This window comes from Carcharodon carcharias, chromosome 11 (assembly GCF_017639515.1).
Source record: "Carcharodon carcharias isolate sCarCar2 chromosome 11, sCarCar2.pri, whole genome shotgun sequence".
NCBI classification, from domain to species: Eukaryota; Metazoa; Chordata; class Chondrichthyes; order Lamniformes; family Lamnidae; genus Carcharodon; species Carcharodon carcharias.
The window spans coordinates 91,598,792-91,618,551 of NC_054477.1; the positions used below are offsets into that span (position 1 = coordinate 91,598,792).

General features: G+C 41.8%; 1 protein-coding gene across 1 annotated transcript in view; it reads left to right on the forward strand.

Annotated features, from left to right (window-relative positions):
* Positions 1-19,760, forward strand: part of LOC121283992 (protocadherin Fat 3-like) — a 619,931-nt gene that overhangs the window by 547,879 nt on the left and 52,292 nt on the right. The window contains exons 21-22 of the mRNA XM_041198874.1: positions 6,192-6,326; positions 12,021-12,178. Coding sequence (XP_041054808.1) covers positions 6,192-6,326; positions 12,021-12,178 — 293 coding nt within the window. The remainder of the gene's footprint in view (positions 1-6,191; positions 6,327-12,020; positions 12,179-19,760) is intronic.

Here is a 19,760-nt window from a genome sequence, read left to right on the forward strand (position 1 = left end):
GAATTGGAAAATAATTTTGCACTTATGATAGTTACTGTTATTGTGCACTTGTGGCTTTAGTTTAAAGGTAATGCTGTAGAATTTCCACTTTGGGTACAATAATCAGTTCCAGCACAGGTTTCCACTCAAACTAACCTGCACATTACCAAGCTTTGTACAGTTTAATTAATGTTATAAAATGTTCAATAAGAAACATAAAGCAAAGTCCAGCTAGGACCGTGGGACCTTTCCAAACAGAATATAAGTGATCCTGATCTTCTACACCATGGGCAGAATTTTATATTTGGCGTGCGGGCGTGCACCCGACACGCCGGAACGTAATATGACACGTGATGATGTCAGGCATGTGTCCTGACGCATTGTGCTGTCTCGCGATATTTCATTCAGTGGGTGTGCACTGGAGTCGGCTGCGCGCCCGCCGATAATTGAAAGGCCTAGTAAGGCCATTAATGAACTAATTAACTTCAAATTTACTCTGCCTGTCCAACCTAACCCTACTCTCCCTCCTCCCCCCACCCTTACAGGTAGCGCTCAGCGTTACCATTCGAGATCCACACTGGGTGGGCCTTAAATGGCCCACCCGCGTGAAATCACCGGTGCAGGGCCAATCGGAGTCGGCTCCATGACCGCCGCCACCTGCTCCCATTGAGTCCATCTGACCAATGAGAAATCCTGGCCCAAGGTAATGAACGCCTTGTGAATACAGCAAGAGGTACAAAAATGTCAAGAACCAATGTAGTTGGCAAAGGTTGAAAACATTTTTCTTCAATTGCTTTATAAGGGAAAATGTATATGTTTAAATGTGTTGACTTAGTGAAGTTTGATTGAAACAGCTGAACATAATTTCATCATCAAAATAATTAAGCAGATTTTTAATCAGTGTATTAAAAAAGAAACCACCACCTCTGAATAACCTTGATTTTAAGTTACTGAAATTCACTTCTAAAGACATTTTTAGAACTATCTTCTCATTAAATCAAAATGCTTTAATCAATTTCTTGTTAAATTAGAAAGAAATCAAACTTACAAGTTTAAGACACATCTCTTAGTGTCCTTGCACCCAAAGAACCAGCTTAATTTTTAAAAACTTCCTGAAGGCCTTTGATTGAGCACAATTAGTGGAAATTTCAAGTGATTATTAATTCACCATAGGGGATGGTCAGTTTGTGGATGGGTCCTGCTTTCAGCAAGATGTTTTAAGACTAGTGCAGAAGGTCATGGAAATTTGTGTTATGCTGAACAACAACTGTACTACAAATACTGCAATGTTTTTGTGACAGTACACTGATTTTACCTGAATCACACCATAAAAACTAATGCTCTTGAGCAGAAACTGCATACTACTGTATATTTATTGTCCAGTGTAGCATCTTAGTGGCCAAAAGGTGAAGTGCAAAGTGTTTTGGAGTTCCCTATTTATGCTTCTGATACACCCGTTTACAGGTTATGAGGAACAATAGCTGAAGAGTGATACCAGATCAAGGAAATTTGTAACCTGTTGAAAAGTATTGGCACAAGCAATGTAGCAAACAGTTTTGTTGCCAAACAAAACAAAAATTAGATTTGTAAAGAACAACTGAATAATGACATTGAACCATTGGTTGAGAGGTGATTAGTGCATTACTAATAAGTACAAGACAGAATAGCATCCCATTGCTCAAGTGCCCCTGTATATAACGTTTGGTACACCTGCCTTGCTGTCAGCCAGAACCACTATCTGGTATCTTAGGTGTGTAATGCACTAAATCACTTAGCTCATCTAGGCTACATTGAACGTCATGATTTTTAAAAAAAAAATTTTGGGAAGGGAGCAAGGACGTTACTGGTTAGTTGAAAATCTGTACAGAAAAACATTTGGCGTGGTACTGCAATTAACATCAAACCTTTTCACATCAGTCTAAAATTATTTCAGTTAACGTTCAGCAGACCTCTCCATATAAATTGCCTTTGAGAGTCCTTACAATAGGGCTTAGGTGGACAGATTTGAAAATAAATTTGATTGTGGTATACAGGCCACTGCCAATTTCCATACATGCTCCTGAGAAACCCACGCTGTGAGGAGGAGGTAGGTGGAGGTCTTCTGTGCCTGTTAAAAACAGGGAGAAACAAGGAAAAACCTCTATAGGCGGAATGACAAAAAAAATTGCATGACCTGTTTCCCAGCTTCAGAACTCACTAGTCAAAGCTCAGTTACTACACACTTGCATCTGTGTCAGCTGATCCTGGCAGCAGCTGTGCCTTCTGCTTCTCAGTCTAAGTTACACTTATGCTGGAAAAGTTTGCTGGTGATATTGTCAATTGTTGCATTCCCACCCCGATGTTCAGCATATGTCAAAATTGAGTTGTCTCCACCATCTTCCTGTTTATCTTTTATGAATGGAATGCCCAACCCCTTTTAATGGCCAAATTATGGAGCTTGTAGCAAGTTACTATAATCCTTGAGATCATTTTTAGCCTGTACAATTGTGCATCCCAAGCTTTTCAGACAACAGAAATGAAATTTGAGAGCACTGATGGTTGACACAACTATTAATCATGGAGCAGTCAATACATTTTGGACGCAGATGACAGATGAACCATCAACCATGGCTGAAATGAGTACTCTGGTCTTCTCTTAACCAATCTGGCACATGTCAGGATCCTGGATGACCTGAGAATAAGGCAATTACGGCTGATTCCTGGTAGCATGTATTGACTTGGCAAAGAAATGGTTTGCATCATTCATAATCTGCACGCTCAGTGGATGCAATCCTTTCCAGTTGATGAAATTGATGGCACTTTCAGATGAATTATTCCCATCTGGATCAAAATAATTACATCGTGCTCTTGAAATCCAGCCATTCAAAAAATGTCGATTGCTCTTTTCATCTGCTTGAGTCCGTGGGCTGGATTTAGTCCTGCTGACAGGCCTGGAAGTCGTTGGGGATCTGGCATGGGTCTGTGGCAGTCGTCTGTACTTGATTACATGGTGGCAAGCTCATGAGTACGGGTGAAGCAGGCTTGCTGCCGTACAGAAGCTGGTGCCATATTCAAAGGGCAACCAGTCCTGTTTTAGGAGCTGGAAATCATCTTGCAGGCTTTTTAAACTTCTGAAGTTTAAATCTCCAGCACCTGAATTTCTGTTGCTCCAGCATAAAAAGACATTCCAAAGTCCAGGGAGAAGATTCCTCCACCATCACACAAGATCATTCTGTGGCATCAATGGGTTCAACTGAAGTCTAAGATGTCACAGTCCAGCCAGAGCTTCCTCTCTAATGCTTGAGGATGAAGAAGGACAGGGTAGATGATTCCCATGTTGACACTTCCTCTCCCATTCCTTGCAGGAAGGCATCTTAAGTGCTCTCCCCTTAGGGAGTCATCTGTGATGCTACTTTAAGGGATGGCCCTCTGCACCTGAGTTGTGCGCTGCCCCTTTAAAGTTTGGATCCAGTATTTCTGGGTTCTGAATTTCCTGCCTGAGGCTCCACACCTCAGAGTGTCAGCTCAGCAAGTTTCTACACAGAGAAAACATCTCCAAGACGATCAGTCCAGTGCCCTGTGACTCAGTCTCCTGGAAGTCCAAAGGACTCTCACAGTGAGACAAAGAAGCCACATATCAGTCGCCAACTTTCTCTGGATGGGTTACTGAAGGTACGAGAGATGTATGAGTTTTATTAAATCTGGGAGGCAGGATTAAATAGTGTCAAATTCACACTTAAATTATATCTGAGTGGGTAATTAAGCTTATTAATGAGCTTCCCACCACTAACTGGTGCGTTTCCCATTTTGTTACCTTCCCATCACTGACTTAATCGCTTACAGATTTCCTGCTGCAGGGAGTCTGAGGTGCAGCCTGCCAGTCAATTCTCTGTGCCCGCCACCATCTTGCCCAATCCAGTGGGTTCCACAAAATTCAGCCCAATGTCAATGAAACGAAAGACATGGCTGAACAGATCATCTGTCACCTGTTTAATGTACTCGTGCACTGCTGATTGAAACTGATGTGACTAATATCACCAGCATTTGCGTATATGAAAGGCATGTGTTACTTAAGTGTTTGTTTCTCCATTTTTAATGCTTTGCTGTTTAGGTATGATCCATGTGTGTCATGACTATGTTTCCCTGTCCAATTTTATTTTTAAAATGTTGAAAGATGAGGAAAGATTTGCATTTATATAGTGCTTTTCATGACCTCTGGACATTTCAAACAGTAAAATTTATGCTAAAATACATGCCCATGAACATTGGCAGCCCCCAGTACCTTGCCAAATGGCTATTCTCCATGCCTTAACTTTTCAACGTCAATTGTCAAAGCTATTTTACCACTGCAGGACCAATCTACTAGTGTCACAACCCTGTGTGCATGTGTGTTGAGTGTGTGTGTAAACGATACACAATTGTGTCTCCAGGATAGGCCACTGAGCCGTTTTCAGGAGCAGCAAACTTAGCTTTCCTTTTCCCCTGCCTAACCCAGACATATAGGTTCCAGTTGCTGTCGGCGTCGGTCCCTCGGAATCGGGGATGACCTCCGTCAGGGTTGGTGAGACTTCAGATGACTGAGGAGCCCAATTCTGGATCCACATCTTCTTCCTTAGTGGGGGCACATTGTTGCACAGGAGAGTAGTAATCACAGCCCCGGGTTGGTTTCCTTCTCCTTCCTCTGCCACCTCCGTTCCACCTCACTGTCGAGTCACTGAGCCTCGAAGTGCTTGTGCCTTGATGGACCAGGTGGTGCCATGCTAAGCAATCAGCAGCATTGTCCTCCCACTCAATGGTTTAATGCCTCAGGGCTTTAGGTTGACTTTGACCGTATCCTTAAACCTTTTCCCTTGGCCACCCTTTGAGCATTGACCAACAGCGAGCTGTGAGAAGAGAACCTGCCAAGGGAGGCAGTCTTTGGGCATCCTGATGCAATGGCCCATCCATCAGAGTTGGTTCTGCAGGAGCAGGGCTTCAATGCTGGTAGACGCAGCTTCACAGAGGACACTCGCATTAGTCCAGCGGTCATCCCATTTGATCCCCAGGATTCGACGCAAGCACGACTGATGGAAACTCTCAAGGATCTTAATGTGGCGTCAGTAGACAGTCCATGTTTCGCTGCAGTACAGGAGGGTGGTCAACACAATGGCCTTATAACAGAACCTTGGTTGACTTCCAAAGATCCCTGTTGTCAAAGACATACTTGAAGAAGGCAGTGCTGACACAGTTAACTCTGTGTTGGACTTCCCCATCATTGGTAGACCCTTGGACGAGGTGGCTGCCTAGATAAAGGAAGTGTGACACACACTCCAGAGCCACCCCATCTATGTGCCTGGTGGGGGGGATGCTCAACTGACCCGGGGAAGGTTGGTGAAGGACCTTCGCTTTGGCGATGTTTGAGGACAGGCCAAGCCCCTTATACAAGGTGTTGAAGAGGCTCAAGCATCCTCTGTGACCCCTATTCGGATGTGAAAGGTGTCAGTTTTAGATCCTCTGCTTGGGATGGTAGCGGTCGTGTTGTCATGCAGAAGTCTCAGGATGGTGACAAATTTCAACGGGCAATGATCCATAGAGCTTCATGATTTAAAGAATCAAACACCTTAGTTAGGTCGATGAAGCCGAGGAACAATTCTTGATTTTGCTCCCAATGTTTTTCCTGGAACTGTCTAGCCACAAAGACCATGTCTACAGTATCCCAGGTCCAGCTGTAGTGTCCTGGTGTGACTCAGCACAAACCAAGAATCAAACTTGGGACCTTCATCAATAGTGTGGCTCAGTCTCATACCCATCAGTGCATTTCCAAACATTTTCTATAACTTATGTAAAGGTGAGGAATAATTTATAACTTGCAACACTGTTTCAAAGTGTTTCAATAAAAAAAATATATATTTCAAAAAAAGGGAAACAGGGCTAAAATTGTATGATGTCAGTGGCCTGTTAGGGTGCCCTAAAAAACAGTTTCATTTATGTCAGCAGTGAATTCTTCTGCAACATGTCATTTTAGCATAAAAAAACAGCCCCCTTTTAAACCCCTTATATAATGTGTGAATGATCTAGGGAAAAGATAATTTGGATTAAAATCTGTCAAATATGAGGTGCTCAAAAGGATGGATATCTTGACCAATGAAGCAATTAAATTCATTTTTAGGTGTATCAGTTTAAAACATCTAATAATAGCCCCATGAATTGTTGAATAAAACTGTTTCTCTAAACTGTTTCTTTTTCTATGACAGGTGATCTTTGCCCTGTTGTTTCTGATGTTTGCCAAGAGAAACCTTGTCCAAGTGACATGCATTGTGTTAGAGGCGGTGTAGGACGCGGACCATATATCTGTCAGTGTCCACCAGGAAATCTGGGAGAATGTTCAGGTGAGAAAGACAAAATAAAGGTACCTCCTGATATGTCCCAGCTTGGAAAAAATACCTTCAGTTCACTCATGTATTTCAGTTCAGTGAATCTTTTAAATGTAAAACCCCAAAGGTGCATTAGTTAAAGTATCATCTTTATCTAACTGAAATAATTTTTTCCTTTCCGTATAGCGGTGCAAATCAAGTGTAAAGAGATAGTATGAAGTTAATTAGTAAGAATTTTACTGTAGTTTTTTTTCTAAATGGAGAACACCAACAGTTAGCCCTGTTTGATTCTGAATTTACTAAGACCGATTACCACTAACAAATGGCTCAAATTAGACTGAACTGGGGAGAAGTTGAGGAGACAATGCATTGAATAAACATTAACTGTTAACAATTATTGCCAAAATTTCACATGGAGACAATGGCTGCCTCCCCCAACATAAAATTTGAAGGTGAGTCAACCTCCACTTGGCCGGCTCACCCTGCCCTTCTGGGGAGGAAGTCCCACTTCCAAGTGCTTCTGTAAAATCAAATGGCTGGGAGGTTTCTAATTCCAGCAGTACCACCAGGAGTGGTGGCCACTGCTGAGACAAAGAACAAAAGAAAAGTACAGCACAGGAACAGGCCCTTCAGCCCTCCAAGCCTGCACTGATCATATTGCCTGTCAAACTAAAACATTTTTAAAACAACAGGCAGTCCCCAACGCAGAGGAGCCATTGACATGGACTTAAAGATAAGTTCCAGGGTTTCACTGGGGCTCAGCTAAAAAATCCCTGGTGTGGATGGAGAGCTGGAGTCTTCAGGGCAGTCGAGCTACCTTGGTGGTCTCCAAAAGACAAAGGGTTTCTCTGGCAGCCTGGACACCTGGCACCAGTACCCAGCAGTAGGAGAAGACCTTAAGTGGTCATTGATTGGCCTCTGAAGGAACTCAATTGGCCCACAGACGAGCAGGCCACCCAACACCTCCCCCAACATGGGTAAAATCTGATTGAAGGTCAGTAGGTAACAGGCATGGCACTGCCTTCGTGGAACCGAAATTTATGCCCCCTGCCTGCCAAGCCACCCCAACCTATTTTTTAGTCTAATTGAATGGAGATTATATAATTCAAGAGAGAATAAATTGCAAGTGCTAGCATCTTGAACAATTGTTAATTATGACTCTTCTGGTTATCTGTTTTTCTGACGGCAAATGATGTATTTTCTAATGTAAAGTATAAAGCATGAATGATGGCTGAAAACACACATTACCTGTGACACAACAAATTGTTCATTAATTACAAATAGGGTTTTCAGAATTAAGTTTGAGTATAAAACTCAAGAGAGGGGCCTGGATTTTTGCTCCTGATGCAGGTAGCTGAAGTTTGGAAATTTCTTGGCTCACCATGCCCCCTTTGAGAAAAGGTGCCCAGGATGGTGGGCACCATCCCATCATGGGATGGAGTCAGGCCCTCCAGCCCCAGACACAGATCGGAGGCAGGCATGAGTCTGCTGACTTTTGGGGTGGGCTGCTTAAAAGACAGACCTTGGCTGGAATTTTCCAGCCCCCTCATCCCCACAGTGGGGCCAGTGAGCCATTGAAATCTCCATTCACATAAGCGGGATCTTCTAGTCCCATTGGCATGAGGGGCTGGAAAATTCCATCCCTTGATTCCCTGGGACATCGCCCCAGTTCTTTTCTTAAACATTAGGCCCTCTGTGATAATTGTAGTTTGTGGAAAGCAGCCAAGCATTAATAATGCCTTAATGATGGTATTTGGGGTTATGTCAACGAACAGCTATTGAATCTGCTGGAATGTAAAGCTGAGTTTTCTTTCCAGTTTTAAAGGCCTGGTCATTTAAATAACTTGACAGTTGACAGTTCGACCTTCATTATCCACCCTTCAGGAGAATTTACAACTAATGTAGAGATCCCTAGTTCCTACACTGCGGAATACCACCCTCACTGCAGCAAAAATGGGGTCGGTCTGAACTCAGCACTGGGTTCAAATGGCCCTGCTGAGTCCAGGTTTCTCACATGTGGGTGATGTCTAGCCCTCTCCCTTCACCCCTCCTCCCCCCCACCACCACTAGCTCAACACCTCAGCAAAAGGATATGGGGGGGTGGGACTTCCAGATATCGGGTGGTTCTGCCACTTTGGATATGCCCTCCGTGAAAATCCAGTGCACAGCGTACTACAACTGAAGCAGGCCAAGGATTACACTGTGCAATTTAACTAGCCTAATAGAAACATCCAAATCTTTTATTTATCTAAAGACTTTAAATGTGCCTAAATTTGAGGATGATTACAATCAGACTAATATTGAAAGAAGCCTAAGTTCCCTAAGGCACTCAAATGAAATAATTAGTTATTGAGTTCACTTAAGCTTTGAACCCCACTTTGTTGAATTTATCATTATTATATATACATACAGAACAATATTTGTTCCTACTGGCAATCCTGCTGCTATACGTTTTAGTTGCTTATTGCCAACACCTGGATGGTGAGCAGCTGTTGGCTGCCTCTTTTGTTGCTCAATGTGGCACTTTGATCATTCAACTCAATCGATTTAGAATGACTGTCTAATTGTATGGTAGTTAGACATGCTGCACTCAGGTGGTAGGAGGAGAGCAGAGGTGAGAAACACCATTTTTTGTGGATACAGACTTTTTAAAGAAGCAGGACTGGTGCTCAGAAGGAAGAGGACTGTTGTGAACAAAAAGAGAGGGAAGCTGTGAAAAAAGATCAGCGGCAAGCAAAAAAGAAAATGAAATCAAGTTATGTTGTTGTGAACCAAGTTCAAGATGATAATTCCAAAGATTTGTTGTTGTTAGTTTTAGTGTGTGGTGTTTCAGTTTTAAAGATATTGAAACCTCAAGTGTTTTTTGATTGTGCAGTCAGGGAATGATGCGGTCAACTGTACAATAATTCATATCTTTAAACAATAAGTAAGATACCTCTTATCCCAATGTGATATAGAAGTGAGCTGTTCTTGGGTGTGTTTGCCATTCAATTATTTTTGACACTGCTAAGCTGAAGTCTTTCATTTATAGTGTCAGAGGCTCAAGGTATGCCACAAAGGTTTTTAAAAACATTGATTTTCAGATGCTGTGCTTCAGGATGTGCCTCTCCAGTTTATCTATCGATCTTGTTGTGTGCTTGTAGATGATCTATTAAATGTAATGCCTCTGGCATTAAGGGGATAGGACAGGTTAACTTCTCTTTGGCAGAATAACCCTTTGTGCTTTACATGGAAAATGTTCTTGTCCTTCTAAACCAACACATCAAGCCTTTTTCATGTCCATTTAATTCTGTTTTCTTGAAATTGCCATGCATGTCATAAACCTGAGTAAGTTATGTGCCAGCATTTGTTCCCTAAATTCAATAATAATAAATCAGTTTTCTAATGATAATTGGATGCCATTTTTTGCCCACAACAGTACTGCATTTCAAAATAATTTATTGGATTTGAAGTACTTTGGGGTGTGCTGGGGTGTGAAAGATGCTATATAAATGCAAGTTCATTCATTTATTTTCCTTTCTTTATAATTGATGTATTTTCATTTATTTAACCAAATGAATCACTACATTTGTTTTAACTGATATAAATATATTCCTATTTCTATAAAATCAGGATTAATTTGAGATGTTAATCATTCTTGAATTCAATACACATTATATAGACTTACAATGGATTCAATGCAATAAATCCCACGCTACTTTGAACACCAACTCTGAGCTAGAGTTCAACACTATAACCTGGGTTTTTGCTCCCTATTCAGGAGCGCAGTGTCGGGACACTTGCCAGCTCCACAAATTTGACCAGGGAAAAGCTGCCGTTGAAGTTCGGATTTTCATTCCTGGGTGACGGGGTTCTCTGGGCATCAGGTCCGTTGCCCCTGGAACGAGTGCAGAGGCTGCCAGGTGTGGAGGCAGGCTGGGCAGAAAACCTGCCTCTGTACTTCAGCACCATGTCTAAGATTTTAAGAAAAGCAATAAAACAAAAGACAGCCTTCCAGCTCTCTCACACACACACACATTTCTATGCCCCTTCCATGCCAATACATTCCACCCTATGCCCCTCTATGCAATGCCTTGGCCCATCATATCCTCTATGACAACCTGTGCCCCTCTACCCAACCCCTAAAGTGCCTCACACCTTCCATGCCAACTTATGCCCCACTGCTCACTCCCATGGCCCTATGCCAACCCATGTCCCACCACCTTTTGCCCTTACACCTACCATGGCAGCTCGCCTAGTATTCACCATGGGCTGACTTCAGGGCGTATGCTGAGATTAGATAAAATAAAGTTCTAAGTGTCTATTGCAGTCTTTATTTTTAAAAGGATTCATAAAAACCCATTCACTACATTTACATTCCTTCAACTACATCCTTATAAAAACAAACGTTTAATTCAAGTATTTAATCCCATTTCAAAACCAAATTGGAATACTTCAAAGAGTCTATAATCATGATGAGCTGTCTATCAAGCTGTGAAATGGAAGGCATCCTAATGTGATAATGGAAGGTTGTGAAATCAGTAATGTAGTACTAATTCAATAATGGCGGCCTTCAGGCTTATGACAACAGACAGAGTGAAATAGCAAACAATGACTTTTTTAACACTCCAGGCATTTTTTCAAAACATTAAAGGGTAGGAGTTTTAAATTCCTTGATAGTGTGACAGTTGCCTTTGACAGTTCATTTTGACACTTTTGACGGTTCCAATGAGCTTGACAGTTACCGAGTTTATGCACTTTTTACGCACATTCATATCGAATTTTAACAATCCCAAGAAGCAACTTATCTCTCCAAAGGGGCACTTGATTTTTGACAAAGGGCAACTGCCCTCCTCCAAAGGTGTTTCAGGACCATATTGAGAGGACTAACCTACCTCTCCAAAAGGGTATCCTATCTCTCTAAAGGATTCTGCAAGTTTAGAACTGCTCCTATCAAATTTAATCTGCCGTGTTTACCACACCTGGCTAATGAAAATCAGTCATGACTGGAGGCAGCTGCTATTTTATATAGCTGTCTCCGTGAAATGCACATGCGCAAAGCCAACCCGGCCCATTCCTGCCCATGCGAAAATGGTAGGTGCCATGTTCTGGGCAGGACTTATGGATTTTGACCTCTTCCACCATTTTTGCAATGACAGAGTCACTCTATTGTTGGAAAAATCCAGGCCTTTATATTTATATCTGCCTGCCATAATTCTGCATGAGTTTCTCCTTGGTGCTGAATAACAAAGCTTTAATTGTTCTTTCAGATATATTTTCAGTTAATTTCTTCTCAGGAATTTATGATAGGAATAAAATGGGAAAGCTGATATGCTAAAAATAGGTAAAGAGGAAAAATGTTCGAATGCTAATTTTCTTTGCGATATGATGTAGCTCTGATTTTGTTAGTTTTCATTTAATATTAGAGATTCTGTAATTTTCAGGTTGCCCCTTAAAAGTTTCTTACTCCAGTAGTTTATTCTGCATTCGTATCAACAGCCTTATTAAGTAAATATAACAAATCGTTCTAGGCTATTATTAATTTAGTTACAGGGTACTTTAAAATGAAACATAAAGAATAATATTGATTAATAGCATTATATTTTGTTATAAGTGCAAAGAAATTTCATCACATTTTGGATGAAATTTATTGTGATGTGTTCAGAATAATGTGGCCACAATTTTTACAGCGTTTTAATGTTTCCAACTGGTTTTCCTTAATCCATTCAGGTCACGCATCCCTTAGTTTTGCTGGAAACAGTTACATTAAGTATCGGGTGGCAGAAAACAGCAAAAGAGATGAACTGAAATTGGGACTGCATTTGAGAACACTGCAGAGTAATGGAATAATAATGTATGCAGAAGGAGAATACTGTGTCATTCTGAAGGTAAATTAACTTTATTAATGCCAGTACATTTATTACTCTATATGGTCAAGCAGCCAGAAAATATGATGCACTATATATTGGATGGTGTCATGAATTGATCGTTGCATTTGCATTTGTGTTTAATTTCTTTCTTTAAGAATTCAATGAAGGAACTAATGATGCCATCATGTGACTTACAAAAAGAGTATAAGAATGTTCACAACTGGAGTGCTGTTGTGCATGAATGTGTCTTGACTCAAGCTGTCACTGTATCAGATATTCTATCAATTGTATTGTAGGGAAATTTTAAGTACACAAAAGTGTTATTCTTATAGTGATGCTCTTGTAAATTTTTAATGGAAGAAATAAGCTCTGATGCTGAAAAGTTTATAGCGCAGTGGATCTGAGGGCATGCAAAGTTGACACTGACTTCAATATAAATGTGAGTTCCACTTATTTCTGAGTATACTGATGATCTGGGCCATTTTTGCTGACACTAAAGAGCAAAAATTGTAGTGCAGACTGTATAACTCAGGAGTTGGTTTTACGGGGACGTGGATGAATCAGGTTGTGAACTTTAAGGAGCAATGGGCTCCCTGACCCTGTAAATCCAAGAAAGCAGCAGCCAAAGTGATAGTGTCGGCTGCATCTACTGCAATGCATGTGGATCCAATCAATTTCTTGTTTCTGAAACAATTGCAGTTGCTTCCACATACGGAGCATTTGTGAGTGTACCAGATGTTTCTGAGGGTCACGGTTTCCAGTAATAGAGTTGTCAGTGAGATAGATCATCTCCTATATCTGTTATGTACATGTACTCCAGAAAAGCATTTCATTTTTATTAAAATCACAAATCACCCCTATTCAGCTCTGTAAAGTAATGGAACATCAAGCCCTTGAAAATAAAAATTTGGTGCTTAGCGTGCAGCCCAAATATTCAGTCTCATCATTGTCAATTAGAGCCTATTAATCGCTGCACTGTAAATTGTCCTAATATTAATAAATGAGATGATGCTTTTTGGTCTGCCTCCAATAGTCATCCAAACATTTCATCAGATGGTGTAACTAAGTACAAAAAGAAAGACTCAGGGTGGAATTCTCCATGCCTGTCGGCATAGGGCATCATGGCGAGCATGAGCGCACAATATGACAGGAAGGCCAAAAGATAGTTACACAATGTCATATAACCAGTTTGCAATCGTCTGCTCCGTCTTTCCCACCACTGCACTTTGGGACGCATCTGCATATCATTAAAGCCCACCTCGCCGGAATCACCCCCCACATTGGTTCATCCGAGCATGTCAGTATGATTGCATGCTGACCTGTTTCACAACTGTACATAAGCAACATGCACTTGGTGAGCTGCACTTCACTCAGGGCTTTGAGATTTATTTGCCTACCTTGCTTCGGGCAGCACTCGCGGTCATCAGCACCACATCACTTTTACGGGGGCTCATGGGCAGGTCTCTATTTATGAGGGTTTTCAACAGCTGCAGGGCTAGGGCTTGCTTGGGGAAGGGGGAGAAGCGGCCTTAGGCAAGGGTAGAGGCTGCAGGGCTAGGGCATTACTGGGGAAAGGGTGTGTGTGGGGACACATGTTGATCCGTGCAGGTGGCCTCAAGAGGTAAGGTCTGAAGAGGCAGTCTCCAGAGGAGATGAGGCCAGGTGGAGATATGAGGATATGTGTGAGAGAATGTGTGGTGATGTCCCTTGAGCTAGCAGTGAATGAGATGAATATGCGATAGCCTTGTGAGCGTTATGAGATGGCTGCCTTACCCTGGCGGCATGGATGAGATCATTCAACCTTTTTCTGCATTGGATGGCGAACCTCTTGTGTGCAGCATTGGCACTAACCGCCTCTGCCTCCAAGTTGAAGTAGTGACACTGATGGGCCTCCTGCAGCAAGAGAGGAAGTAGAGATCATCGCAGCGGCTCCAGCGGTGTCCAGAAGTCGTCCCAGGGATGTATCACTGATTCAGGGGCCTGCAGTCTTCTTGCCTTTCAGGGCCATGTGATCCATGCAGTAGTCCTCGGCTGGAAGCATTGAGAGATGTGCATGTGGCTGCACTTTAAATATGGCGCCTGGCGTGAGGAAGCAGCAAGGTGATGGCATGGCGGGTGAATAAGAGCCCACCCACCATCGAAACGGTGTGTTTCCTGGGAATGCATGATTAATGGAGTGGGATTGTGATGATACAGCTTGAAAAGGTGCACGTAATGCAAATCTAGGATGATTCCACCCTCAGGATTTATAAAACTTAGACTAAAGAATCCACCTGGCTGTTCCTATAATGAGTAAACATTAATCATATGCCCAGGGAAAAATTTTGCAAATCCACACTTTACCTGACTCCCTTTTCTTAATCCAACCCGTGTTTTGCTTTACCTTGCATTATCTTGCAGGTGTTTAAGTTAATGTGGAGAACCTGGAGAATGGATACTCAGTGGCATTTGTCCAATTGCAGGGTCATAATGCTACTGTAATCTTTAAATCTTAGAATGCATTGTGCAATTTGATAAAGTAGGTCTTTAATGTTATTTTGTGTTAATTAAATCCTTTTCTCTAATATAAAAATACTTGCATCGTTTTAAATTTTACTGTGGTTGGCACAGAATGTGTATATGATGGTGATAATAGTCACGTGGTGCATTGAATGTAGCTGTTGTCAATATAAAGCATCTGAAGTAAATAAGTTCACTCCCTCTAAATTTAATCGAATATCAAAAGTACTGATCCTGATGTTATCAAGGTTATTGACATTCAAAATGCTAAGAGTTAAATAGAAGGGACACCTTGTAGCAATATAATTTAGTATTAACTGGTATGAGAAGACACTCTAAACAGGCTAGTGACATTGTCTCTTACCTATGGGTATGTATGATCACAGTTTGATGGAAACAGATTCACCAATCTGCTCGCTTTAGCAACTCTTAGCTGAGTAAGATTCATTTTTGTACTAATGTGCTTCTTGCTGGTTGATCGGCAGAGAAACCTTTCAGGTAAAACCTGTCTATCTGATCATCTTAACCGAAGTTTAATGTCTATAAATTGCTAACATTGCAGCATTTAACTTGTTTATTAAAAACAGCACTTGCTGAATTGCTTTGGGTTTTACCCCTATTTGTCACCCTCTGGATTTTAAATTTTACAGTTGTGTAGAATGTATAAAAAGGCACTGTTCTCATTTCAAAAGAGAATGTTTGTTTATATATCAATTTAAAACAATTGTATTTGTAAAAATAATTTTTGATGTCTGCATTAAATTAACACATTGGCCAGGGTTTTATGGCCCCGCCACATCGTGTCTCCCCCACAGCTGATGTGGTGAGCCATTTCACCTCTCTTCTACTTTTCCTTGGCTCTGTTGAAGAGTTATACAGACTCGAAAAGTTAACTGTGCTCCTCTCCGCAGATGCTGTCAGACCTGCTGAGTTTTTCCAGGTATTTTTATTTTTGTTTTTGTTTTGGATTTCCAGCAACCGCAGTTTTTTGCTTTTATCTTAGCATTTAAATCTCCATTTGGTTTGGCGGGACCATAATATCCCGTAGGGTGCAAGGGGCCTTAAAATCCTGGCCCTGAGTTTCAATTTAACTCTTAACTTCAAGCAATTTTAAGGAGAAGAAACTGATCTGTGGTCTTTTTTAAGCATATCTTTTGGTTGGTTAACCAAGGAATGAGAATCTTTGTATCATCGGACAAGTTAAGGACAAAATTGGATAGCCACTGAAATCAGAGATTGTGAAGTGCGACTATCCAGTGCCTGTTGTTTGAAATAGAGGCTGCATGCCAACTTTGTGTTGCTTGTTCATTACCATGATCTCTGTGCCCAAACATTGCAAACCATGCTGTTTATTGGCTGCACACATCACCATGGAGTCCAAAATCATAACTTCCTAATGCCACTTAAAGATAGATTGTACTGCCTAAAGAAACCTACACCTTTTAAAGCGGAGTTGTTTTGTGCCTAAAGAAGGTGCTGGGAGTTGCATAGGAAGTAAATCTGTCCTGAGAAATAGCGAAGAGTAGCACGACATGAGGGAGATTGGGTTTCATGGTTTTCCATGATTTTTTCCTGATTAACTGCGCTGGAGATCTTGGCTGAGGAGATGGAAATAGGTGAGGCATCCTGTATCCACAAGGGACCAGGAGGCCCTCCGGGCACATCGTCAAAAGGCAATGGGACCAGATAGTCGTGAAGGTCAGTGCCTGGAGTTAAGCCTGGAGGACCTAGTGCAGTGCAAAAGGAGGTTCAATAGTCTCATAAGAGGTCAAGACCAGTGAATGCATCCTCAAGTGCCATATCCCACCAACTGCATCGCTTGTCTCTATTACTCCTAAATTTACCACACCCTCATCACTCAACCACCAACAATCTCTATCAATCGGAATTCATACCTAACATTCATATGCTTCATCCCACCCTCACACCCTCACCATTGCTCACATGCACATCTCATAGTTTGCACAAAGTGCTAGCTATTCAGCCATGACAGCCACTAAACCAAACAGACTGCACAACATTCACTGAAACACTTACCTATCTCTTGCAGGGCAAGGTGACACACCACCAGATGCAACAGGAACTAACCAAAGGGAAGGCATGCATGCATGTTCTACCTCCCATGGAGGTGACATTGCTGGTCAAGGTTAACAAGCTGGTTAACAAGCTGCAGATGATGTAAGCATGCACCTGTTACTTTCCCATTCCTCAGCTAATCTTACCCCTTTGCCTTTTCCCTTTCAAATATTAAATAGGTGCCCCTGGTCAGGCAGTGGAGGAACACCAAGAAAGTAATGATGAAGACATGCACTGTCATTTGATTTCACTTTCGCAACTACCAGTTCAGGAGCTGACATTGCATGCACATTAGAGGATAGAATAGAGATGGGATCTGCATGTGGTGAGACAGCAGACATGAGTGTGCTGCAGCCAGTGTGAGGGACAAGGTTAACACAGGAAGCAGTTCTCCCGAATTCAAAAAGCATTTGATGAGATGCCACACAAGAGGTTGTAGACAACATTAAGGCTCATGAGGATGGGGTTGACAGACTTGCATGGACTGACAATTCGATAATGGTCAGAAAACACGGAAGAGGTAAATGGGTCATTTCACATTGGTAATCTGTAAATACCGGGGTACTGCAAGATCAATACTCGGGCCTTGGCTATTTACAACCTATATCAATGACCTAGATGAAGGAGTCAAATAAATTCAAGTTTGATGATGATACAAAGTTAGGTGGAAATGTGAGCTGTAAGGAGGATGGAAAGAAACTACAAAACAATACAAACAGGTTAAATGAATGGGAAAGAAAATTATAGATGGAATATTGGGCTGAAATTTCCCAATCCCATGGAGGTATAGTTAGGAGGTGGGACTAGGAGCAAAGTTGCAAAATAGTGCATTGGTTGGCCACTCAACACATTACCACCTCCAAGGGATCTTGCCGGAGGTGGGGTCAGTGTGGCAGAGGCTACCCACCCAACAGCAGAGAGATAGTCAATTGGCAGATCTGGAAAAATTTGTGGAGAGAAAAGTAGAATTAATGTTTAAGATTTGTGAGAAAGTTAGAAATGTAATAGGTTTTAAGCAAGTGAACAGAGGAAGATGGGGAGAAGAACAAAATGGAAGGTCTGTGATAGGATGGAGGACAGGATAGATTAAATGACAAAGGATTTCATAGCGCAAAGCCAAAGGGAATGGTGATGGGACAAGTAAAAAAACAAAAGCTGTGTCTAGATGAGGTGTGAATGACAGGAAGACAGCTGCCCAAATGGCTACTCCTACTCCCTTCTGACCATCCGAGGTCCCAAACACTCCTTCCCAGTAAAACAGTGATTGACTCGTACTTCTTTGAATTTATTATATTGTAATTGCTGCTCTTTATGTGGCCTTCTCTATTAAACCGGATGAAAGGTCACCTTAATAGGAGCACTAGACAGTCAAATGCACACAAAAGAATGGTGCTAAAATTCAGACATTTTGCTTGCAATGTTTATTTTGTGACAGCTTTTACCTTTGCTTGTAGCCAAACGGACTATGTGTTAGTCAATGACAGAGGAAAGGTGTTAGGAGCGTGAGATCGTAGATGATTGGGGATTTAGGGTTATGGTTACTAGTATCACATTCAAGTTAATTCTTCATGGACAGCCCAGGTAGAAAGGTCTTTGCAAACTTGCGCTCCCCCTTTCTCTTCCTCTTTTTCCTCCTCCTCTTCCTCCTGTTCCTCTTCTGCTTACTGGATAGTTGGTAGCAAGGGCTTTTCCTAATGAAGTGCAGCATGCAGCAGACCAACATGAATCTTGAGTATTGCAGGGGTACCACAGATTGTATAGAGAGTCGAATCATGGTTTCAACCTGCTCTATCATATTTCTTGCGGCAGCTTGGCTTTTGTTATATGCAAGCTGTGTACATGTGCACGTGTTACAAGATGGAGTCAAGAGCCATGTCATCAGCAGAGAGCCCTTCTCATCCAGCAGGGACCTTTTAGATCCTACTTAAGGATTTATTTATTAAGGATCTATTTAGCAACTGGCACAGCAGACTGTCATAGAACAAAGTCATCATGACAGCTAGCAGGATACCATGCATGGCCCTGCATGATTTTCTGCCTGTGCTCACACATCGGCTGCATGTTGAGGAATTAGAATCCCTTTTAGTTCTGGTATATGGTAGAGTTGACATGCAAGATTTGCCATGCCCATGGAGTCAAATGCACTATCCACAATGGGAAGCTTGCAGTCCTCAAACTCACTTTGCCTACTTGTCTTTGGCAAGAGAGAACGAAATGTTATGGGCTGGATTTTCCCGACATGGGTAGGCAGATCGGACCATATTCCATGATTCCTGCCCCTATTCCCATTACTAGCAATTTTGAACAGTGTGGGATAAAGGTGTAGGTCGCGAACCCCTCCCATTTATCCTGATGTTGCCGGTTTCATTGCGGAGGTAGGAATTTCGGACCCCTCACAATTTTGATAGAGTCAGATCGGCTTTTGAAGGTGACATGGTTCACACCAGCTCAGTGGTGTTGTGAACCATGAGCACACCCTGCATTGGACTCGGGAACCCTTTGACAGGTAAGTTCAATAGGCATTGCCAACTTTACATGTCTTAATGAAATGCTGTATGATAAGATATATATGTTTTTAATAAAGTAATTGATATAGGGTTTTGCTCTGAAAAGATAAATGCTTACTAAATTGACCAGCATTGTGAAAGTGTCAAAGTATTCAGATGCATTAGGGTACATTATCCAGTAGATAAAGTGCTCTTGTGCATTGAACGATATTGAAGTTCATATTTGACTATCAGTTGCCTTTTTCATTTTAACCTTTTCAACCTATTTCCCTGTTACAAAGCTTAAACAGATGGCTGAGCTCTTTGACTTCAAAGTTTTAATGTACTCAGCTCAGGCGGTTTTGTTGAGACACTTGTGCAATGGAATCTCATTATGAATGCTTGATTTTGCGTTCCAAACCTGCTAATGTATTTAGCTCAGCAGGGCTTGTTGATACAGTCATTCAATAGAATCTCATTTTGAATGCTTGACTGAGGTCCAGACCCATGAATGGATTCAGCTCAGTAGGGGCCATTGC